This window comes from Lonchura striata, chromosome 6 (genome assembly GCF_050655825.1).
Source record: "Lonchura striata isolate lonStrDom1 chromosome 6, ASM5065582v1, whole genome shotgun sequence".
Taxonomy (NCBI): Eukaryota; Metazoa; Chordata; class Aves; order Passeriformes; family Estrildidae; genus Lonchura; species Lonchura striata.
This window is the reverse complement of record NC_140708.1, coordinates 38166000-38191665: the sequence shown is the minus strand read 5'-3', so window position 1 is coordinate 38191665 and position 25666 is coordinate 38166000. Positions and strand designations below refer to the sequence as shown.

The following is a 25666-nucleotide window of genomic DNA, read 5'->3' as shown; positions in this document are numbered from 1 at the left end:
CCACACGCTGCCCTGCAGGACAGAGCTGGGCAGGGCAGCAGAACATGTGAGAGATAAACAGAATAAACAACCTGGAAACCAGCACAGACCAATGGCAGGTAAAACACAGCCCTCAGAAAAAAACAAATTTCAAGTGGATTCCCAGTTCAGGATCTGGGTCAGCAGATCACCGATCAGCCACACAAACAGAAAGAGGAAATATCAAAATATACCAGCACACATCTTTAGGGCGGGTTTGTGTTAAAAGGGAAAATTATCAAAGCCTTCAGGATGAAAATAATTCAAGGTTAGGAGCAGCCCCTCCACTTCCAGCTGCAAAGGTGCTGTTCCACATCCCACTGGAGGGATTTGGCTTCAAAGAGTCTGGGCTGGAAAATAGGATGGAAGGAGGAACTGCTTTTGACAGCATCTGCTGGTTCTCATTTAACAACAATAAACTGTAATTCTGCTTTTAAAAGGCAGGATGTTTCATCTTCACATTTCACAGGCTTTATTCACTACATTATGAAGTAAATTTAATCGAAACCCCTCGATTTAAACAACATTCTTGGGGTGAAAAAAAGAAAAGACACCCTTAAATTCCCATTGCTATTGCAAAATATTTCTGCTGAAATGGGGGAGGAAAAATGGGGAAGATCTCTGAAATGCCACTGATAGCACAGATCAAATTATTTTAAATTACACACAGAAAATCCTCCTCCTCTGAAAGGTTTAATAGCAAAGCTACAAAGAGTAGCTGTGTTTTAAGGAGTCTTTATTAAATATCCAGAATATGTTATGTGATATTTATTCCTTTCCTAGAGTGCATTATCATCAGCACTTGCACAACAATATATAATTTATATCAATAGCAAAGTTTTCATTGATATCTTTGAAAGCAGCTTATACCCTAATTTACTAAGAGCAGTCATCTGCAGAGTGTTTCAGTTTTTTATCAGAATTAATTAAATCCTTCTGTATTATGTTAAAGCACCCATCTTGTAAGTCCTTGAAGGCCTGGCTGAAAAGAAAAATAAAGTTCTACAGGCCCTATTTTAGCAGAGATAAATAAAGTCAATCAGTCAACAATCTGGTCTCTTAAAACATGATCACAAAAGGAATATTAGTTCAAAAATACTTCGTTTTCAAATAGTAAAATGTTCTTCTTGATTTGGTAACATTTTAATCTGCCTTCTTGTATTACATACTAAAAAGGGAGAACAAAAAAATTGCTGTGCTATGACAATTCAAATTTGTTCAGTGAACCAGGAATATTGCTGTCCAATGTCCAGGGTTTAGGAGATGAGCCTGTACTGCAAATTAGGAAATCAGAGCTGTTAAACATGTGAAAAACAAAGAAAATGCAGAATAATAGCAATTCATGTGGTTGCTTCAAGACGTTTTAATATTAATTTTACCCCAAAAAAATCCTTAATGTTATTTTAAGATAAATTTTATGAAAAAACCCTTTGTGGGATTGAACTTCTGACATTTCTGCCTTATTGAGTGATTTGGGGCCCATTTGGGAGAGGCAGAGATCTCAAAGGTTGGGAGTTTGTAACAACAGCACAGAATTACTTTACAAAACTCATGTTAAAAGAAACCACTGAAGCCAAGACTCAGCTGAGTTACGTACCCAAGTATCAGTCAGGACTATGAAATTCTGCTTTAACAAGCAGGGAGGGACGGAACACAAAATCAGACAAACAGGGTGGATTAGAGGGATCCATGAAGGTCAGGGGGAAAGTGGAATCCAAATGCAGCAGAATGACCTTACTGAGCATGAAAACTGGACATTATCAGCATCCTGGTGATAACTTCCCTCTGGAGCTAAAAGTGTTATTTCATATTTGCCTTACAGTGCAGCTCAGCCCAGATTAGGAAGCAATTTTGCTACTTTGGAGTCCTCCGAGTTGGAGTTACTGTACATCAGTAATGTTTTTTCTTCCACCTCCTTCCAAGGCCACTTCTGGTGCCCTTGAAGGAATAGAACTGGCATCACTCTGGGATTTTTTCATGTGTTAAGTGTATTTTAACTGCAGCAAAAGCTGATAAAGCCTCCCAAGTCCTCTGGGCTCATGCACAGAGTGCATAGAAGAGTTTTTGCCACTGTGCCCTGCACGGAGCTCAAAGGCAGAGCCCTGCAGCACCCAGGGGTGCAGCCTTTGTGCTGGGATCAGCTCCCACATTCCCAGCCCTGCAATCACAGCTCCAGATTCTCCCCCTGCAGCCACAGAGGTCAGGCTCAGCTGCTCTGCCAAATCATCCCCCAGCCTGGGCAAGAGCAAACACTGGGACTCAACGCCGAGCTGCAAAATCTGCTCAGCTCCTCCTTTTGGTTTCAGCGCTGCCATTTGGAAGATTTTTGGGTGATTATTTTTTTTCAAAAATATATAAATATATTTTCTCCAGGCTCACTGGGGCTGTTAAACCACCCAGAGCGAGACGAGCAGACCACAAAGGCAGCTGGACACCGAGCCTGGACCTTTAAACCCAAGAGCTGTGAAATACTAATCCTGGGGCGAGGAAAAATGGATTTGCTCAGGTTTAAGGGGCCAAAATGATCAATCAGCACACAAAGGGCTACTTCCATCACTAATGGGCTTTCGCTGGGAATAATATATGTAAGAAAAATGGAGTTTTTAACCTTTCCCCCAGAGAACCACTGCTTTTCAGAATTACTCGACAGCAGCGACGGGGATGAAGAGGAAATACTTGTCTGTGGAGAAGATTTAGAGCTTAATCCTTTTGATGGCTTGCCTTACTCCTCCCGTTATTATAGACTGATGAAAGAGAGAGAAGAGCTTCCAATATGGAAAGAAAAATGTACTTTCATGGAAACGTTGCTCCATAATCAAATTGTGATTGTGTCAGGAGATGCTAAGACTGGCAAGAGCTCCCAGGTCAGTACAGCCAACTTGGTTGGGTTTTTTAATGCATTTTTAGAACATCTAATGAATTTCAGAGTCACTATAACTATTGTAAACCAAGTATTAAGGCCAGAAAGGGAAAGTGAAATAGCGAAGGTGAATAAAGATTAATGCAAATACAGATTTTAAATATATTAAATATTTTAATAACTTTCTTTAAGCATTCAAAAAAATTTGCAGTTTCTTTGTGGTTTGGTTCTGGTTAATGCTGTATCAGGAAAGAAATACAGAGTATTTGTCATAAGATGAAGTGACAAAACATTCCCAGGGAATGAAGGATTGAAATCAGCAGGGCTGATTCTCAGGGAGAATTAATGTTCTTTCCCCCCCTTCAGCCAGGAGCAAATGTTTTCTCCAACAGCACAAAATTACTTTACAAAACTCATGTTAAAAGAAACCACTGAAGCCAAGATCTCAGCTGAGTGTAAGTACCCAAGTATCAGTCAGGACTATGAAATTCTGCTTTAACAATCTATAACAACCCAGGTCTGTTGTCACAGTGAGTAGAAAAGAATTTTCAAGTAAGTGCTATCAGCCAAAATACTGTTGTTTATGACTGGGATCAGGAGGAAAATTTCTTGCAGGTAGAGCTGCAGGATAATTACTGTTGCATGGCATCTCATATATCCTACAGACTTCACTGCTGGATACTTCCAGAGATCACATTTTAAACTAGAGACATCACACCTCTCCCTGAAAATCCCGATGTTCCCATAAAAATTATTCACATCCAAATAATTTTTGGAGTGCCAAGTTTTTACCCCTTGTTATTGCCTGTAGTTTACAGACAAAAAAACCTTGTGTAATAGTAAACAACTTGCTAAGAAATGTTAGCTTTTGAATTGTCCTTTAACAAGGCAAAATTTATTGAACCTTTAATAAGATGTAGCACATTGTTTGTTGGTTTTTAAGCATTTCTAGAAGTGCATATAACTATATAGAAATAAATTATATATGGCTGATGCACCTAGGTTTAGATGTTAATTAAATGAAGGATTTGAAACCTGATAACATCTATTAAAATAATATTTATAATGCAATTTTAATTTCTCATAACAACGTATGGATATTTTCCAGTGTTGATGTTAGTAAATATACAAATTAAGGAGCTGCTGTGTGAGTTCCTGCAGCAGTTCAGTTTCAGCTATATGTTTGCAGAGTAATTAATCTGAAATTACAGATACTGGCTGTGGCATTTGTCAGTTTGAAATCCTGGGATATGTTTTCCATGGATATGACCCAGCAGGGGGAAGTTTGCTGCTGAGCCAGCCCTGAGAGGAATTTATGGCTTCTTATCAGAAGAAGCTAATTTCTTCAGGCCTTGCTCAGACTGGAAGATGCCATGAGGATTAAAGGAACAGCTGACATACAACAGACAGAGTTTCTTGTTTAGAATAGAATGGATGCATAACCATGAAGGTGTATGAATATGCAACAAGTGTATTGGTTTAAGGGTGATTCCTTTGTTCACAAGTCACGCTTTTCGTGACTTAGTGTCCGACAGCATCCGGACGCCCGTAGTTCTTGCAATTGTCCTAACTCTAAACTTCATCACTCTGATGGCATTATTATTTTTACAACCATTGTTATTATTTTGATGATGATGATGATGATGACGATGAATCTTCTGCCGCGGCGGCATTCCGCAGGTGCCGCAGTGGTGCGCGGAGCGCTGCGCGGCGCGGCGCGGGGCCGTGGTGTGCACGCAGGTGCTGCGCCGCGCCGCCGTGGCGCTGGCCCTGCGCGCCGCCGACCAGCTGGACGTCGGCCTGGGCCACGAGGTCGGCTACGCCGTCCCCTTCGAGAGCTGCTGCACGCCCGAGACCATCCTGAGGTTGGTGCCTTCGGAGATCTTCGCCTGACAGCGCTGCCAGCGCTTTCCACTCGCTTTGGGAAGTTGGAGAATATTTTAAATTCACTGGGTGCGTCGCTATCGGACACAGGCGCATATAGCGTGGCTACTCGTAGCAAGGTGGAGTTTGGGTGGCAGAGCAAATCATCCATATAAGCAAAAGCCCAAATATTGAACCTACGAGCAATTTTGGTTGCGAGGGCAGTTGTGAGTATATGGAGGAGAAAAGGGCTGAGACCGACCCCCATTGCAGCTTTTTTTTGTCCGTCAGATATCACAAGCTGCAAAGCACTATGAGGATGCATAGGAATATGATAAAAAGCCTGAGACACATCCAGAGAAATCCTGGACATCTCCAGGGGCAATATCCAGCATAGTGCTCTGAGATTCGGGGCCCAGTACCTTGGAAAGGACAACTTGGTCTTTCCCCTGGAGAACTGAGAGGAGTCCACCACAAGTCTAGCCTCCTCAGTATTTCTAGCATTCTTGTCAACAAGAAAAATCCTACCAGGAGCTTAATAAGTTCAAAAGAGAAGAAGACTCAGTTTTATTTAAACATCAATATAATATTTTAAAAAAATTATAAAAACATATTAAAAGCGTCATATTTATAATATATCTTTTCTGTGGGTCTCAGATTCAGTCAAAGAGAGAAACGGAGAGTTTCTATCCAGGCAGAAGCCTGGGAAAGAGTTGGAAAAGAATGTAAATAATTCTTTATCTCTCTTGTTATTCACATTGTTTATAGTGAAGTTCTATCACTGTGCATCAAGCACTCTGCACCAATGCTGTGCGTTGTTTTCACTTCAGGACCAATGGAGTTGGTCCTCATAAGCTCTGTATAAAAGAGCAGGGTATTTTCAATAAACTGGAGTTTTACTCTCAGCAGCCAGATCAGAGTCTTCTCATTCCTGTCCTGCCTCGACAGTGACAATTTTCTATAAATATTTCTAGAATTCTAAAGGTGACCATGGATTGGAGGATGGAATTACCACCTCTCCAACCACACTGGTCTAAAGATCAATTAGTCATTTTTCTCCACTCACACTCAATCATTCCACTCACTTGTGTATAATTATTCTATTTATACATGAAATTGTGTAGGAACTCTGACTCTCAAATTTGTAAACATTATCAGAAGGCTAAAGAAGTTTTATGAAATCTTTAAAACTTTCAAAATAACTACAAAAGAAAACTTAACACTTTTTAAAATCAGGGCAACACTGAGTGGGCAGGGACCCACAGGGATCATTGAATCCAGCCCCTGGCCCTGCACAGACACCCCAACAATCCTACCCTGGGCATCCCTGGGAATGTTGTCCAAACTCCTGGAGCTCTGGCAGCCTCGGGGCCGTGCCCATGCCCTGGGGAGCCTGGGCAGTGTTACCTCAATTTTTAAAAGTGTTAAGTTTTCTTTCATAATTTTTTGAAATTTTTAATTTTTCATAAAACTTCTTTAGCATTCTGATAATATTTACATATTTCTACTGGAGTTCTCACACACTGTTCATGTAAATAATTATTGTTTTGCATTCTTCTTCATGGGAGGAGAGAATTGATGGATTGCTGGTTTGACCAGTGTGGTTGGAGAGGTGGCAATTCCATCCTCCAATCCACTGTCACCTTTGGAATTCTATCAATACCAGATGTTCAAATAAAACTCTCTTTTTTTTTCTCTTTTAAACTTACCAAGCTTCAGGATACTCATTTTGTGTCCAATAATGACGGGCAGTGCTCAGCACCCTCTGGGGAAGAACCTTTCCCTAAATCCAACCTAAACCTCCCTGACACAGCTCCAGCCATTCCCTCAGTCCCGGCCACCACTGAGCACAGCCTGTCCCACTCCTCCCCTCACATGGAAGTTCTAGACTGCAATGAGCTCTCTCCTCTCTTCTGCAGAGATTTTGTGATTAATCAGTAAGTACTAAAAGGTTTGAAGGAGGCATTCTGGGGTAAATCATAGCAGAGATTTAAGTGGGCAAGGTTACTGTCCAAGCAAAACTTCATTAAGCACCTCATTAACCTCTTTTTCTTTTCCCCTACTTTTTTTTTTCTCTATTTTCCAGTACAGGAATGTTCAATACCAGAAGAGAACAGGTGATCATTTTTCCCAAAGTAAAGCCAAAATTTGAAAGCAATCAAAAAACATGGCTAGAAGAGGGTATATTCAGCAACAAGATGAAAATAACAATCAGGGGGATTTTTGGGAGATAAGAAATGCACTTAATGTAGCAAGAACAGACAGGTGACAGCAGTAACACAGGGATTCAGCTTTTGAGCCTGCCAGAAAGTTTTGAGTTATTTTCTCTGGTTCCTTAACATGGGAGGCACAAAGTATCATATCTAGACCAGAAGCTTTTTTCTCAGCCACCGGTTTCCAGTGGAGAAGAGGATACTCACCACTTCTGAAAATCAGTTCCCACCACTCTTCCTCTTGCCTGTCCTTTCTCTGTCTGTGGAGAACTCCTTAAACCTCATCCTGCAGCAGAACTTCCTGCAGCTGCTCCTGTTGAGAGGGAGATGAATCCCTTCCTCTCACACATCCAAACCTGCTTCTAGAATTCCAAGTCCTGCTGAGCAACACAAAAAAAATAATATCCTTTAAAAAAACCTGTCAGCAGCAGGGATAGAAGTGAGGAGGGCTTTATGGTGTAAATTAATTGCTCTTAGTTCTAGCTCTGCCTCAAGTGCACCTTTCTTCCCTCATCCAAAAGGATTCATTCCTAGCTCAGAAATTGTTTATGGTGTGTGATGGAAGATGAACAGATGATTTCAGGGCAGGAGGATTCCTGCTTTTGCCTGGAGCATCCTTTCTACACTTTGAGTGTCATTGAATCACATCAGGTTTGTAGATGCTAAAGGAAGGATTTAAACAAGTGACTGAGACTAAAAATACTCCCTGTTCTTATCAAATCTTTCATGTTGGAATAGAAAGATCCAAGCTGCCCCCAAGACACTGAATTAATTTCTTACAATAATAGTCCCAGGAACTTGGTAGAGCTTTGTGTGTCTGTGTTGCAGGTACTGCACGGATGAGGTGCTCCAGAGGGAAATGATGTCCACGCCGCTCCTGAACTCCTACAGTGTCATCATCTTGGACGACGTGCACCAGAGGACAGTGGCCACAGATGCCCTGCTTGGCCTTCTGAAGGAGGTCTTGGCAGCCAGAGCAGAGCTGAGGCTGGTGATCCTGACTGCCCCCCACATGTGCAGCGCCCTGCAGCGCTTCTGCGGCGGCGTCCCCACGCTGCGCGTGCGGGGCAGGCACCGCGCCCCGGCCGTCTTCTCCTGCAGCACCCACAGGGACCCCTTCCTGCCCGCCCTCAGGCTGCTCCTGGAGATCCACCACTCCAGGGAGAGCGGGGACATCGTCGTCTTCCTGCCATCTGAGCGAGTAAGTTGTTGAGTTGACGCCTTGAGTTTCAGCTTTCGCGTTTTCCGCGTTCTGGACTGCGCTGTGCGTGACTCTGAACTTCATATAAAGGGTTGGCAAGCTCTCCTCACAGCTCAGTCACACAGAACAATCCTTTTCCAGACCCAAAAAGTGCAAACAGCAAACTGGGGAGAGCAATCTGGGAGGATGGGACTGCATAACCTGGAGCTGGAATTGGACAATTAACCCCAATATGGAAATGGACCAAAATTTATAGAAGTGTGAAAACTCCTGACCTGGGGTCCATCTTGAGGCATTTGCATTAAAATTAGAATCAATATAGTCTCCTATATTTTAGCAATAACACTGCACAAAGAAACTTTGATTAAACTCCTGGCTGTCCATTCCAGTCAGACATTCTGAAAGTAACAACATTTCAACATTAACCCCAATATGGAAATGGACCAAAACTTATAAAAGTGTGAAAACTCGTGACTCGTTGTCCATCTTGGGTCTGGCCTCAGCCAGGCTCTTCTACTGCCCAAAGTGTGTCCTGTGCAGACCTTTTAACAAATCCCTGCTTTATTCCTTTAACTCTGTCCAGCCTCTGCCCTAGGTAGCTTCTCCAGGAATCAAACCTGTTCTCTTTCTCATTTTAACCAGGAAATGTGGTTTTTTATCTGACCTGTAAATACCTTGCTGTCAGCAGCTAAGACAGCAGATGTGCCACCAAGTTTTATAATATCAGGGTTTCCCTTCAAAGAAGTCATTGCATACATTAACACTCTGGTTTATACACATAAAATATCTATGTAGCACATAATATTGTGTAGAAAATATATTTGTTTTCTGTAGGTTCAATGAAAGGCCACCATCCTTTTGTGTGATGCAAAAAGCTGTAAAAGCAGCACACAGGGGCAGGGATTGAATAACCTATCCTGGCACTGGGCATCCCACAGTTTGTGTTATCCCTGTGGTGTGGGATGGACACACGGACACAGGTCCAGCCCCCATCAGTGTCCTACAGCACAGGGCTGTCTTTACCTTAAACCTCCCAAGGAGATTTTTCCATTTGGATTCTTCTTCCCAAGCATTTGTGTGCACACCAACAGGAGGAAAATGTCACTCCAGAGGCGTGAGAGAAAATCCAGGAATCTGCATAGGCTTGGCCATTCTAAATAGTAACATCTTTGCATCTCTGTAGACAGAAGTGATTCCCTAAATTCACTGCACTAGCAGGTCCTTTGAAGCTGGCAAAGTAATCTGACAATCAAATCAATATTTCAATATTTGTGATTATTATTATAATTTTCCTGATAGTGATCCCAAATCTTCCACTGTGTGTCATTAAATCTGCTTTAGAACAACAAACTCACCAGGAAATAATGACTTTTCACAAGGAAAGATAATTTATCACTAACTACCCAGGCAGTGTTTGTTGCTTTTCACTGTTAAAAGGGGGATGGATATGAAACACTTTTAATAATGTTAATAATCAGTTTTAAACCTTATAGACACCAATTTTACAAATGAAAAAGTTATGAATTCTCTGTGTTATTATTGTTATACAATAGATAATGTCAGAGAAAAAACACATGCTCTTTCCATTTCAAAAGGCTGGGAAGAAAATTTTATTTCTGCTTAAAAGGGTTTTTCTTGACACGTAAATTCCCCACAAAACTAGAATAGGAATTTCTTTCCTGCCAAGAAGAGATCACTCATTTTTTCACTCTCACAATGAACAGAACACTCATTATGAACCAGAACATCCCATGAATTCTTGTTTAACTGTGATTTAAAGTTTCATCGTGGTAATGGTTCACTGTTCTCAAGCACTCAACTGTCTTTTAAACTAAACAAAAATATGAATTAACCAAGAACATCAGGATTTATGGGCTGCCCTGCTGCCAGCCTTGCTATTAGGTGTCACTCTTGTATCTTTATAACAATTTTTATGGAGCACTTTCAACCTATAACTACTGGAAATGTGATGTCACTCTCAAAGAGAAACTCAGTCTAGGTTTTCAATTTTGCAAAACCTTTGCTAATAAAAGTGCTTTTAAAAAAATCCCTTTCAGACTGAGCAAACCCATGAATTATTTTTGTATGCCTTTCCAAAAATCGTGCAGAACATAAATGATTTCTTATTAAACCCCCAACAACAAAACACTAAAACAACAAAAAGCTTTTACAATTCATATCCAATCTCTGGATCTGTGGATTATTTTAAAGGTGATCTTCCATCAATGCAAGTTAACGACATTTTATTGACTTTATTCAATCTTTAGAGAGTTTATTAATCATTGGGGGAAAAAAATTCAAACCTTTATAGTACTTACATCTTCTCAAATATAATAATTAAGGGAAAGTAGGAAGGTTCCTGCATATTTTGATCATTTTATATGTTGCAGTTGGACTAAGAATATAACAATTTCATATGGAAAAAATGTGTTTTTCTTGATTACAGGAAATTGAAAAAGCTTATCAGATGATCAGACAGGAACAACCCAGTTTAAACCCTGACCTTGGAGAACTCATCCCCATCCCTTTGTACCCCACAAAACAAGACCTGGCTCCCAAACTAATTCAAAACAGGCAGAAATGCTGCAAAAAATACAGGAGGAAAGTGCTACTCACCACCAGCTCTGGAGAACCTTTGATCTGGACTAAAAATGTGACTTTTGTCATCGATGTTGGTCTGGAGACAAGAAAGGTCAGTGAAGGGAGCCAGAAGCACTTTGTCCAAAATAAACTCTGCAAAAGGGATTTTTCAGGGCAGGGAAAGGGAATTGTGCAGCTCAGATAAATGCAAATAGTCCCCAGAGGATCACATGGTTTTCTCTTCTTTCACAGCACAGGTTGTGTGATATTTTTAACATGTAAAATTAATAGAATTGAAATCATTTTCATGGACATCTCATGTGAAAACCAAGCAAGAAATCACAATTACTTCCCAAATTCAATTAGAAATTGGATTTTTGAAGCTTCTAAAGCCAGATGAATGCTTCCAGTTGAAACTACCACTTATTTGGGCATCAAACCCATGACAGATTGTTTGCAAAATGCATTTCACCTGAGTTCTGGCCTATCAGTCATGAATGTCTCTTCAGTATTTTATGCATAAAGCAAAATAAAATCACTTCTTAGGCACCTATTGGGAGATCTCCTGGTTTAGGAGATTATTCTCATCCCTTATTTAATGACTTACTAATTGCTCACACAGAATCTCTATTTTTTCAAGCTGCTTGTGCTCCTCCTGGACATGTGCTCCCATCCAAATGCTGCAATTTATCTAATTGCATTAGAAATAATTAGATGAATTAATCAAATTAATTAATTTATCTTATTAATACTTAACCTTTTCCAGTTTATTCTAAGTTTGCCCTCATTTCTTGTTTCTCAACCTGGGAAGGATTAATGCAGCTGCAAAAAAAAAAAAACAACAAAACAAAACAAAACAAACAAACAAACAAAAAAAAAATTCTCAAAATTCTCATTTGTTTTATTTCTATACAACTGATGTCCTAAAGGATGAGTAACCGTGTAGGAACATGAACTTGCGAGCTGCACTACTACAGGTTTTGTAACTGTCCTGGTTAAAATAAAAATTCCAGTGACAGGCAAAAGAAACATTGTAATGTATTTCCTTTCTATAGTACAAGGTGGAATAACCAAAATTGGAGTTAAGTGTCCCTAAAATTTTGGAACAGGGATCATTAATCCTGATTGACCTTGCAAGTATTTCAGGGAAAAACTTGTGAACTACCAACCAGTAGCTTTCATTTGCATTGCAAAAAAACCTGTCATTTTAAAAGGTTTTTAACTGGGAATTATGAATTAACTCAGTCTCAAGGCAAGTTTAAAAATTACAGTTTTGTGTGCAAGGAAGAAGAGCCAAAGCAATTTTCAATTAGACCAATTAAACTTATTCCTACAACAGCAATTTTCTTGCATGGCAGAAATGGGTTTCACTGCCATGGAAACCTGAAGGCCAAAGTACAATTCCACCAATTACAAATTTTGTGAATTTAAAATACAAATCAATGGGAACAAACAGATCCAAGAGTCCTGATGTTTATTAAATCACCGCTATCAGTGATGCAATTTTCACCTTTAATTCAATTATTTGGTTTAGTCCTGTGATATTCCTCCCTCACCAGTTCAAATTCCCACTCAAAATCAGCAATTCACTTGCAGGAAAAGAAATCTGTGCTCTCCACTGAAGGATATATATATATATTTATTTTTTTTTTTTTAATGAAAACTCTACTTAAAGCAGATAGAGTTGACTCAGATGGCAGGAGTAGAGAGCTGCCTTTTCCAGGCAGTTTTGTGTCTTGCTGGACACTACAGGCCTGTGGCCAGAGCAGGGAGTGAATCAGCTCCTCACCTTAATCCAAATAAAGCATAATTAAGAAAAATATAAAACATGGCATCATATATTTAATGCAACCCTTGTCTCCTGTAATTTCAGTATTAAGACAAAAATCTGGTGTTAGGGAGCAAAATGCTATCAGAAAATGTTGGGATTCTGTCACTGCAAGAAATAAATAATATTTTCTGATGTTTTTCTTGATGATACCATTTTCTGCTTTAATAAAGTACATTTCTTCAGGAGGAAAAAAAAGACATTTATCTCAAAGCACACTTAGAGTGACTGCAAAACATCTGTCAGTTTGTCAGGGTGCTGAGTGCTCTCCTTCCCAAGCTGCTGAACCAAAAAGAAATGAAAACTGTTCCTACCCTTTCTGTTAAATGACCTAGAGAGAAATTCAGTACAGACCATTCATATTTTTGCAGCCCTTGAGTACTTGTCTGATGCTTGGTATCTCTTTCATTTAAAGGTGTACAATCCTAGAATCAGAGCAGACTCTGTTCTAACCCAGCCTATCAGCCAAAGTCAAGCAGAGATGCATAAACAAATTCTGGGCATGTCTCCATCAGGTAGAAATATTAGCTCAACATTTCAATCCATTAGCTCAAATTAATTAATGCGATCAACGCAGCGACGTGAGGAGGAAGCATTTTAAAAAAAGGTAATTTTCCTGGATTCTCTTCCAGGGAAAATCTTCTGCTTGTATCCTGAAGAATTTACATACAAGGAAATGAAGCCAGAAATTCCAGCTAAAGTTCAGGAATCCAAGCTCACCAGCTTGGTGCTGTTCCTGAAGAGGATGGACATAGCAGGCTTTGCTCACTGTGACTTCATCAGCAGCCCAGGTAAGGGGATGCACCAATTATCATATTTTTATCATTATTTTAGAAGTTCTTTCCAGGTGAATTTTGCCCTGTTGCTCATAGGATTTTTTTATTTGAGGACTTCTAATAATATCACCCTGCTTTTCTCACTTACATGCTACATCCATTCTCAGCTCAATAGCACTTAGAAAAAAAGACCATAAAGTGTCTGAATGGAATTGGAATGCTAAAAAAAAAAATCAATATTCCAAGTATCTCCTTATCTAGGTTACATATTATTTTCCTGTAAGCCACAAAGAAAATTTGTGCCCTGTTGTACAAGGTATTGTACAGATATCCAACAAAATATATTCCTTTAATCAAAAGTTTACAACCCAAATAAACCACTGATGTTACCTGGGGGATGTGTGTGGAGGAAATGAGCTTCCTCTTTATCCTCCAGCATCTCCCACCTCAAATTTACAATGGGCTGTTCCTCAAAGACAATATTCCTTATAAAATAAACCCAAATACACTTTTAATACTAGGCAGGGAAAACCCTGAATTTTGAGGTAAGAGAGTGAAGGAAGTTGCCTTTTTTTCCCCCCTGACTTCATAACTTCAGGTTTTTCTATAGAAGGATATTTTCCTCTGTTCTGGCTTATCACAAACCCCAAGTGCCACTGCAGGTTCTGCTGTTGCTTTGAAACCCATTAAAGTAAGGAAAATAGCCCTGATTTCATTGGTTTGGGAATCGCTGGCTTCATTCATAATTTTCCAGTGCAAACAGGAAAAATTCTTATATTATCCTGCCTTTCCTCGTGCACATACACAAAATTGGAATGATCTCTCCTCTTCTATATGTAATTAATCAATAATAAAGTGTTAGTTCTCACTGTTGGATGTTGCAATACAGAGTTAAGTGGAATTTTAAAGAAAAATTTATTCTACTTTTCCCTTGTGTGTCTGTTTAGCTGAAATAAGCCTAAAAGAAATAGGAGTCTGATGGCAATTGATTCAAAACCAATGGAATTGCAGTATTTTGGCCTTGTGAGTGTTATCTCCTGTGCTGAACCCATGAAATCTGTATGGAACACAGTTTGCTCCTACTCAAATTTAAAATGTATTTTACTACTGAAAAAAAAAAAAAAAAGCTAAAACATATTCATGCTTTTCCTGGATATGAAGAAAGTTGAACTGTAGAAAGAATTAGTAAAATTATATGAGGGAAAGCATTTGGCATTTTTGGATTTAAAGGGACAATGGGGACAGCATTCAGAGAGAATGAAATGCTAGAGGCACATAAGGGTTTTACAGGCGCAGGAATTCTAAGTTTTGGCTGTATTTTTGGATAATGCAGCTGAAGAAAGCATTGACCTGGTGTGTGAGAAATTGTACATGTAATTGAGGAGTGAAATAATTGGCTTGGCTTGGATGGACATCACATAGGACAAGGCTTTTGCTGCCTAGATCAAGAGTGTCAGGTGCAGGTACTGAGCAGTTTTAGGAATTAGAATTACTAAATGATTGTCCACTAAGTACAGTGGGCAACGGGCTGAACAAAGAAAAAAAATCCCACAAACATTGAAAGGAGAGGAGAAAATCTGCACAATTTCCTTGTCTGCTTCCTGCTTTACACAATGAAACATTTGGGACACAGCTTTGATGATCCAGCACAGCTCTTCCTTTAACCAGGACATCACATCCCACCCTGGCTTTCTTTCCACTTTGGAGCAGGCACTGAACTTTTTTCCTCCTTGGATTGATGTTGCTATAGGACACGAGAAAGCACAACACGAGCCACTACGGTGGTAAGGCAAAAAAGAAGAAAGTTTATTCTTCTGACTCCAACTTTTATACTTTTCCAAAGGTGACAGTGGATTGGGGAGTGAATGGGCCACCTCTCCAGACATTGGACAAACCACCAGTACATCAACTTCTTCTACCCCCACAAAGGAATGCAAAACAACATGTTGTTTATAGAAAATGTGTGGGAAAGTTTTTTAACAGAATGTGAACTCAAAGAAGTTTTAGAAAATCTTAAAAATCAGAGTAACAGATTGATCCCTACAGGCTCCTCCAGAGATGAGTGCAAAGCTCCCACAGTCACAGCACAGAGTTTGAAGTGCCTGCTGTGAAATTCTCTCAAAGAAACTGCAGCACCCAAGAGAGAAATTTGTCAGGGGAGTCAGTTCTTGTGCTGGACCAGCTCACAGAATTCAACACAATATTCCTTATAAAATAAACCCAAATACACTTTCAATACTAGGCAGGGAAAACCCTGAATTTTGAGGTAAGAGAGTGAAGGAACTTGCCTTTTTTTTTTTCCCCTGACTTCATAATTTCAGGCTTTCAAGCACACAATCCCAAGAATGGTTTGGGCTGGGAGGGACAATAAAGATCACCCAGTTCCAAAGCCCTGCCATGGGTTTAACTCTTCCATGACTCCTTGGAGCTGAGTTCCCTTGGAGTAAAAGGAGTAAAAACATCTCAGCATCCCCTGCGTGCCACAGGCTCCCTCTGCACTGTTTCTGTCCAACAGTTCTCACCTTGTCTTTGCAGCTGAATCAGAGAGGCTTTGGGGGTTTTAGGAGAATTTCTCCTAAACAAGTCAGGTTTTCACTGAGATGACAGAGTAAGACATGGGCATGAACAAACAAATCAGAAGGACACTGAAATTCATAGCAAGAAGTACTTCCCAACCTGTTTCCTGCACATGGAGAACATGCAGCAGATAAGAGATAAAAAATACAGCAGTAAAGCATTTTATTTCTGCTCAGCAACAATGTGCACAAGGGATTCTTTTTTTTTTTTCTGCTCTTTGAGGAGAAATAAAAGCCTGGATTAGGTCTGACTCATTACTGCATTATGAAAGCAACAAACATGTCAGGCTTGCAGCTGCTGCATTTAATTCATGCCATAATGGAGAGCAGCAAATGCAGCAGAGCTCGTTCCCTTTTCTGGAATCCGTGAGCCAGAGGAAAATGAACCTGGCACTGCAGCTCCAAAGTGCATTAGGGGGATTCCTAGAACAGGGATGTGTTTACATTTTGATCAGTAAATCAGATAGATCTTTGCTGGGGTTTATAATGGGACAAAAGAAGCCCAGGCCCATAGATTGCAGCAATGTTGAGTACTTTTGTAAATCACTGGAAAATCCTTATTTAAACTAAGTGAATCATTAGAAAGATGAAGCCATGTAAAATTTCCCTGTGGGATCAAAGGGAAAGCATTTGCAGATTCTGTATTCATTCAGAATTTCCCTAAACAATTTTGAGATTAAAGGTATATCCATGGTCACGACCATTACATTTGAGAGCTATGATTTTACAACCCCCTGGAGAATATATTTCTAGAAAATCCAGAATAACAAGAGTTGTATAAATTTATATAATTTCAAATTGTTTCAGAGAAATAAATTGTTGGCATATTTTCACTGGAGACTGTCAAAGACAGAAACTCAATGCACCATGTAAGCTCTGCTCAACAGAGATCACTTCAGGGCAGATTTATTATCTTAAATTTACTTGTTAATTCTTTGATGTATTAAATTCTGGATTTCATCAATTCATTGATGTGTGCAGACATTATTCAGTATATTCTGACAGGGCAGGCCAGGCCCTGTCCCAGCTGTCCCTGCTGGCAGAAAATCACAGCAGGAACCATCACCAGCCAGAGTGGAGGAGTCATGAAGCAGCATGAAGGGGAATAAAAATACTGCAAAGTATGAGCTTGGGGAAGTAATTTTTAATGATCAACTATCATTTCAAAATAATAATTATAAAATGGTGGCTTCAGAGCAAAACAGACACATAAAAAATCCTGACTCAGAACGTACAAGGGGGAAAAGAGAATCAGGAGGAAACCTGCACAGAGAAACTTGTGCTTGCAGAAGAAAAATCTTTGCATAATTTGAGGAAAACCTGGCATAGACTCCTCCACCTTTGCAGTTTGCTGTCCAGGGAGCAGTGTCAGAAACCAGGAACAGCAATCACCCTTCCCCAGGACTGCCCTCCCTGCAGGAATTATTTGGGCAGTTCTTTCTGCTCTCCAGCCCAACAAAACCTGCAAAACCTGTGGAGAGCCAGGCAGAGCATCAGCTCCTTAAAGACAACATCCCTTCACCTGACATCCATGGCAGCTCTAACTTTTTAAGTTATTCCTCTGGAAGGAAAAGATCTATCACAAAAGGTATTTTACATACTCAGCATTTGCAGAGTAGGAGACCAGAACACAGGAGCTGTGGAGCTCCAGAGAAGCACAAGAGAGCAATTAAATGCACTATTAAACATCACAAAAGTTTCATGCCTATCTCTAATATCCATTTATTACAGAACTTTGACCAAATCTCTAAATCACTTGCCTCCTAATGCAAGAAAAATAATACTTTTGAATTTATCTGCTCACACCCTGAGCACTTGCATTTCAGCCATATGGGATGTGGTGCTGAAGACTTCAGGTGTAGCTGCCTTTAGAGACAGAATTTACTCTGTTCACATCAAAGTTACAGAAACATGAAACCAAGAATATAATTAAGTAGCTTGAAACTCTCAGATAAATGATTCCAGTGCTAACAATAACATTGTTATATATTTGCTTTACTAAGCATAAGAAGGATCAAAAGCATGATCTGTATTTACATAAAACTGGTCAGATTTCCTGAAATGAGTCCAGAGCAACCCAGTCTTGAGCAGCCAAAGAACACAGAGCAGGGAAAGAAAATGCCAGATTAGGAAATACCTTTTAAAATTCCAGGGATGTGACAGTTTCTTGTTGAAAGCACAGGACACATCTTGAGAGGTTTTTTGAACTTTGCTGCTGTGAAAGCAGCAGTGGAGTCACAAATCCTCGTGGTTCACACCTCAAGGCAGCAGTGGCTGCTGATGACAAGAAACCCTAAAAAGCCCCACTCTGCTTTTTTATTTTTGCTTTTTTACTATTCCTTCACCTGCTCTAATCCACCTTTACTGTCTTGTCCTTTCTAGAGCAATAAAACTCCAGGAATCTTTTTTTTTTTTTCTTTTTTCTATTTTTTTCCAGAATACTCATATCAAGACAGGGAAGTAATTTGTGCTTATAAATCTCAAGACAACTAACTCTAGGGCATAAAAATGCAAATTACTGATGCTATCAAGGGGTTGAAATTGGCTGCCATATAACCATGTATTTTGTGAGCTCTAGCACAAACTACTTTGTTGAATTCTGGAAAATAGCTTTCCATGATCTCCTAGTAATTACTACACATCTGAGTGACCCTTTTACTATCCCTGATTTTCAATCACTGATTTTTATTTCATGTCACTGACTCTTATTCATCATCAGCTGCTACTTCTCCTTTCTTTAAAACTCCTAAGTATTTTCTTCTCAGACACTTCAGCTTTTGCAAGGGCTCATCATTTAATCCACTAAACCCCACATTTCTTGTAATAAATGTCCTCTCTAGATAGAATTGTGCAGGCAGAGGGAAGAACTCTGAGACTGAAATGAAGCAGGTCCAGTTTTAAAAGGAATTTGCAGGTTCCTGAGAGACTTTGTCTGAAAATTGGGTGTTTTAAACTTAACTAAAGTCCCATTAGCAGATTGAGATGCTGGAGAAGTTCTGGAAGAGCTCATGTAAGGGGAATTAATAAACTATTTTCCCCCTTCAGACACAACAGAATGAGGTTAAAAATAACAGGTGCTTGTTTGCTTCCCATTTTACTTTTTCCTTGACTATAAGTAGTTAATTCCAGAGAGATGGCAATAAACAGTTCCCTGCCAATGCAGTCCAAACCTGATCTCAAGATTTTCTTGCAGAATGTGTGGGCAAAGTGTGGCTGAATGTGACCTAGCAGCTAATTACAGCCTTGCTTTGTTTTAGTCTTGGTGATGTCATACACATTCCCACTCTTAATGAATGCAAGAAATTATTTCTAGTCATTTACTAATGAAGATCCAAGTGCAAATCCACCCCCTGCCTGTGTGGGCAGCTGTGCTTGTGGGCTGGTTATTTTATTTGGGGATTTTTCCCCATTAATGTCCAGCTGACAGCAGCTGACAAATGGCCAGTGCAGCTTCCCAGGGCTGGGGATGAGGCCAAGTCCTGCTGCAGTGGAATTTCTGCCACCAGCTTCAAATTCAACTTGTTATCCATAAAACTGAGAAAATATCAACCAGATCCTTAGGCTGGAGTAAGGAGAAAGTTGCTGCAGTGCTTGGAGAGCAGTTGTGAATGTAAATGAACAGCTACCCATGAAAGATATATTCAATATAACCTGGAATAGAAATCCACCTTGGAAAAGAGCTGGGAGGAAAGAACCTTAAAGAAACTTCACACTTCAGGAGTTCCCAAATTTCCACCAAGTTTTTCATGCTCTGGCAACAATTTTTTGGAGTGTAGGCCTGACAACCTCAACTTGAGGTTCCCTCTCTCGACCACATAAAGCTCTTCTGGGCTTGTTTGACCTCCTTTTATCACCATCAGATTTCCTCCAGGCCTGCTCAAGTCCTAATTTTAAGTGTTGATTTGTTTAATCCTGTCCTCTCAGGACATTTTCTTATATTCCCTCATTATTTTTTGCTGCCTCACTGTTCTCACTTCAACCTATGGAGGTTGTAAGGAAGTTATAACCCACACTAAGGGAAAACTGAACACTGAATTTTGTGGAGTGAGAAAGTACAGCCAATTGCTAGGGAGACATCTTCTTTTACTACATTCCCATTTTTCTTCTAGTATTATGAGAACCTATGTAAAAGAAGTATTATAATTAAAAAGGCAACCAAGAGAACTCAAAATACCTGCAAGAATAACAGTTATAACTTCTATAAAAATCAGAATATCTCTTCTGGTTAAAAAAGCTCTTTCCTAAACCTGTTCTGTATCTCAGCATCCCTCGAGCATGACCACACCTCTTAAAAAAGAATGAACATTAAAAACCCACCTGAAAACTTCCAGTAATGGAAGCAGTTTTGGCAGAGTCTAGGGGTATTGGGGATTGTGTCTGGGCTTTTGACAAAAATTGTTCTGACATTAAAAGCATCAACAAAGTGATTTGCAGCTCTATGATTGTTACCTCTTATTTTCTTCCTCCAGAATTTTCTCAGCCTTCCATTCATCCATTACTTTTTGTTCTTAATCACTGTCAAATAAAAGAAGTATCATTTTCCCTCAGCTGAAATATTATAATGAGAATTCAGGCATTCATTCCTGTGTAGCCACTCTCAAGAACTGGAATTCTCTTCCCTCTTCCTTAGCTCCTGAAAGCCTGATGCAGGCTTTGGAAGATCTGGATTATCTGGCAGCGCTGGATAACGATGGAAACCTCTCTGAATTTGGGATTATTATGTCAGAATTCCCCCTGGATCCTCAGCTGTCCAAGTCACTGCTGGCTTCCTGTGAATTTGAGTGTGTGGATGAGATGCTCACCATTGCAGCCATGGTCACAGGTACTCCTGGATCAGCTCTCACTGCAGCCCTTGTGCCACCTGCCCAATCCAGACTCCTTCCAAATCTACTCAAAAAAGCAGATTTTTGTTATTCTCATCCTGCTTATTTCAAGTAAATGAATATATCTGGCTGTTCAAGTCTTAACTGTAAGGACACAATGAAAGCTAAGTAAAGAATTCCCATAGAGAATTCAATTTCCAGGCTTCAGCTGCCCATTGGCTTCCTCCCTTTTGTCAGAAACCAAAATGAAACTTTCTTATAATTATCTACATTTGTGACAGATAGGTGCAGCAAAATAGGGGAAGTTCTAATTATGAAACGACATTGAACTGTTTACCTACAAAAAATTACTTTGTGATCTTGTCTCTCTACTTCAAATAATTTATAAAACTGACATAACCTTGGAGTCTTGGGCAGCAAACACATGAACCACAGGATATCAAGCTGCATGAGTTGTTCTCCTTGTAGGACAACTTTTTATGCCAAAAGTGGGTTGATTTTTAACCTGTGATAGTTTTTATAAAGTACATATAACAAATGTAAATGTTTGAGCATAGGCACAATTCAATTTTAGAAAAGCTCAATCACCTCAAAAGACACAAAAGTAAAATGCACTGGAAAGCAGAAATTTCAACATAGAGAGGTAAATGAAGGCATTAAATCAAAATATGTCTTTTTATAATAAAGAAACCATTTGTTGGATTCTAGCTGAATTAGGTTGTGACATTAGGAAGCTCTTTTTGGCATCAGCCTGGGAGAAAGCTGCTCTTTTGTTTTTGCAACACACATTAACTAAACAATATCATTGTCACCACTAGAAATTTCCAGGCTAAGAATGATTTATTGCTCAGATAAACATCAGTCTCAGATTTTAGAGGAGCAGGCATTCGGCCACAGCTCAAGAGCAGTCACAGGTTCTTGGTTACAAGGCAGTGCAGAACTTTCTAACCCAATGACAGCTGCCACAGGGTTTATTTTGCTTTTCTAACCCATCACCTTTACTCACTTCTGCTGCACTGTGGATACTTTTGTCCAGTGGGCTTCTAACTCACAGCACACATCTGCTTCTGTAAAAACTTCTAAACTCTCAGCTTGTTCCATACAACCCCACCCTAACATTAGAAACCCTTCACCATCTCACCCACACAGTTTCTCACTTACTTAAGGCATATTCTTGCTTACAACTATAGAAATATGAGTTTAGGGGTTTTCTGCTTGATATCTGTGTATTTTTACATCAATCCAAGCTTCTTCCAAGGCTGCAGATCAATGTCTGTGTGAGCTTCTGTTTTTCTGATTTTCTGTTTTTCTGTGTTTCTGAGATCTGTGTCTGTGGGAGTTTCTGTTTTTCTGATTCCCACAAAACAAGACTGGAAAGACACCCACAGGAATAAACCCTTAGTGAATGCAGCAGGTTCAGTTCTTCAGCACCAATCCAGTACTAGGGGTTAAAGGCAACCGAGGAAGGAAAAACCCAAAAATACCAGCGGGGTTTTGTGCATGCCCTCTGTGTTTTCAGCACTGGCCTGGTTTTCTCCTCAGCTCCCAGCTGCTTCCTGCACGCCCCTCCTGGCACAGAGGAGATCGCTCGGAGCCGCTGGCGCCGCTTCTCCCACCCTGCAGGAGATCACTTCACCCTCATCAACGTCTTCAACGCCTTCAAGGCAGCCACTGCCAGCCCCACACACCCAGGCAAGTGTGCCCGAGCCAAAATCAAGCACACTGGGACCAGTTTGGAAAAAGAACAAACCCAAAAAATCTGGTGATTCTTTCTAGAATGGCTGATACCTATGGGAGAAACCTATTGGGTATTGTAAATGCAGGCAAACCCAATGGGAAGAAATTAGGATGTCTGACTCAATTCAGAAGGCTGAATGATTTCTTTATTATAACTATGTTAAAATACATCAATATACTGTATAAAAGGAGGATACTAAAACTACATACTACTTTCTCTGACTCTAACCCAACTTGCGACCCTCTCTCGAGAGTACAGCCACAGGTGGATTGGATTGGATTTAGGTTGGGTTGGGTTGGATTGGATTGGGTTGGGTTGGGTTGGATTGGATTTAGGTTGGGTTGGGTTGGGTTGGATTGGGTTGGGTTGGACTGGACCGGATTGTATTGGATTGGATTGGGTTGGATTGGGTTGGGTTGGGTTGGATTGGATTGGGTTGGATTGGATTGGATTGGATTGGATTGGATTGGATTGGGTTGGGTTGGATTGGATTGGATTGGCCATCAGGCTCAAACAATCCTCACCAGAATCCAACCAAGCATCACCCCAAGGAAACAATTCTCCAAACCCATTCCACATGGGAAAAACAAGGAGCAGAAATAGAAATTGTTTTCTCTTTCATTTCTCTCTGTGCTCCTCTATGAAAAATCCTGAGAGGGAGAGAAATGTGCTTGCCACACTAAATGAGTAGATATTGCTGATGAATATTAATTTATTAATTAATTAAAAACATCCTAGGACAGCATCTCTTACCCAACAGGAATCCATGACCACTGTTCCAACTGTCCTTTGAAGTGACACCGTGCAAAACCAGAATGATGGCTCCTCCTGTAGAAGCACAAAATCCAAGTTTAGGATGAACAAAAGGTGTTGAGGCAGCACCTCTGTGGATTGCACGCATCAGTGAGATCCTGCTTTAAGCCAAAACATTGTTTTTTCCCCCACAGACTTCAGCAGTGAGAAATGGTGCCGTGATTATTTCCTGAGCTGCTCAGCTCTGAGCATGGCAGAGATGATCAGAGCCGAGCTGGTGGAGATCATGAAACGCATCGAACTTCCCATCTCAGAACCAGACTTTGCATCAGAAGCAAATCTGCTAAGCATTAAGAAAGCTCTTTTATCTGGTTACTTCATGCATGTAAGGAAAAACACTGTGGTTTCATCTTCTTGCACTGTTAAATTATGTAGAATGCTTTCAGAAAGCTTAGGTTCATTAGTGAAATCTCTTGATTACCATAAAAGCCTTTTTTTCCCAATGTATCAAACAATTCCTCCCCTTTCAGTCTTTTCTCTGGGGTTCATCTCTCACTGCTTGGAGTTCAGAGTCTCCACAGCAATAAAAAACTGCCAATATGCCCTTCCCTCAAAGAACTCTTACACCTTAAAAAACCTCTTGAAATTCCAATATTCTCTCAGGAATTATCTCCTTTTTGAAGGTGAAAATTGCCTGAAAATAGAGAAGTGACTTGGATATATTTAGGTGTGCATAAGAGACAGCTTGCCTCATTTCAGGAAGGCACTCTAACTGTAATTGTAAATGTAAACTAGATTGATTTATTCCCACTTGAGTCCCCAGGCTTTCCTTCACATCCCTATGCTCCATCTCAACACAAAAATGAGCTCTCCCACCTGCACATTTCATAGCCTGACACATTGGATTTATAAGTCTATGAAAAGTGTATGTGCTAAACAATACATGTTTGTATGTTTTCACAGACCCTTCACAGCCAAACTCAGATTATTATACTTATTTGTTGCAGCTTCCTTTCAAAATACAACATTTTCTTTAAGTCTCATTTCATGGTATCCAATCCCAAGATTTCCCACACAAACTTAGGAAGTTGAAAGTATCTGAAAGGAAGTTTAATTTCTGGTTTAAATCTAAAAGGCACTGATCAATTAAATGATGGATAACTCTCCACATTGTTGTTTTTTTTAGGTTGCTCGTGATGTGGATGGCTCAGGGAACTATTTAATGCTAACACACAAACAAGTGGCCCAGCTCCACCCCTTCTCATCCTATTACAGCACCAGGAGGATTCCAGAGTGGGTTTTATTCCATGAGTTCAGCATCTCTGAGGGCAATTCCATCCGAGTTGTCTCTGAGATCTCCCCCCATCTGTAAGTGAACTGTGATGCAGCTCCTCCTTCACTCCAGTCCACAAAGTCATCACTTTGGGAGGATAAAAAAAAATTAAAAGGGAAGATCTGTATTCTCAGTAGGTGCCACTGTAACAGTAATCAAAAAAGCCCACATTATGACCTGCAAAAGTTTCTTACAAGGTAAAATATATAGAAAAAAATTCAGAGTTAACAGAGCAGTGCACTCACATGTGAATACAGCTGGAAAGGTCTTTGTTCTCTGAAACCTATTTTCCAACAAATCCTTTTCTAACATATTTTCTGTACCCAGCGAGCTGAATCATGGCCTGTTTATGGACTCAGGAAGAGACCAGAATCTTCCTTCTGCAAAAATATCTTTACACAAAGACTATACATTTCACTCTCCCATCTTTTCTATTTCCCATGTTTATAGGAGAGCTTTTATCATAATGTTATTGAACCACTGTGTTCTAAAGCAGGGAAATTCTTATTTCATGCAACCTGCAGCACTGGGAACTGCATTGCAGCTCAAGTGCAGGCTGAGGATTTTCACTGCCAGGCTCCTAAAAGCACAAACTCTTACTATATCTTGCAGAGAATCTTGTATTCTTGGAGAGTTTTGGGTTGAAATATCAACTTCGTAGATTTTTTTAGATATGTCTGGAAATAATTATTCGAGTATTTCAAAAATCAATTAAAAATTAATAATGTTTTGTGTGATTTCCTCCCCAGATTTGCAGAGCTGGTACCTCAGTATTATTTCAGTAATCTTCCTCCAAGTGAAAGCAAGGATATTCTGCAGGAAGTGATCAATCACTTGGCACCTGTTTCAGCCACAAAGGAGGAACAGAAAACTGTCAGTGACAGCGAAGAAAATGAGGAATTTCCCCAAACTCACACTGAGCAGAGATGTGTTATTCAGTGAATGTAGACTGAACCACCACATATTGGACAACAATAAATAAAAGCAACATATCCAAAACACACCCCCACCTTAACCCATGTAATTATTTCAAACTTTTGACATAAATATATTTAACAGAAGAAACAAAGAAAAGGCATTTTTCTCAACAAAAGGAGTTGCATG

General features: G+C 39.9%; 1 protein-coding gene across 1 annotated transcript; it reads left to right on the top strand.

The window, feature by feature from the left end:
• The first annotated feature begins 2464 nt into the window (after window positions 1-2464).
• DHX32 (DEAH-box helicase 32 (putative)) lies at window positions 2465-25565 on the top strand. Its single transcript, XM_085582972.1, has 11 exons — window positions 2465-2882; window positions 4559-4743; window positions 7783-8155; window positions 10602-10847; window positions 12979-13078; window positions 13196-13354; window positions 20546-20737; window positions 22281-22436; window positions 23424-23614; window positions 24416-24597; window positions 25312-25565. Exons 1-11 carry the CDS (start codon window positions 2613-2615, stop codon window positions 25502-25504), a joined length of 2247 nt encoding a protein of 748 aa, XP_085439098.1. The 5' UTR covers window positions 2465-2612; the 3' UTR covers window positions 25505-25565.
• Window positions 25566-25666: the final 101 nt, after the last annotated feature.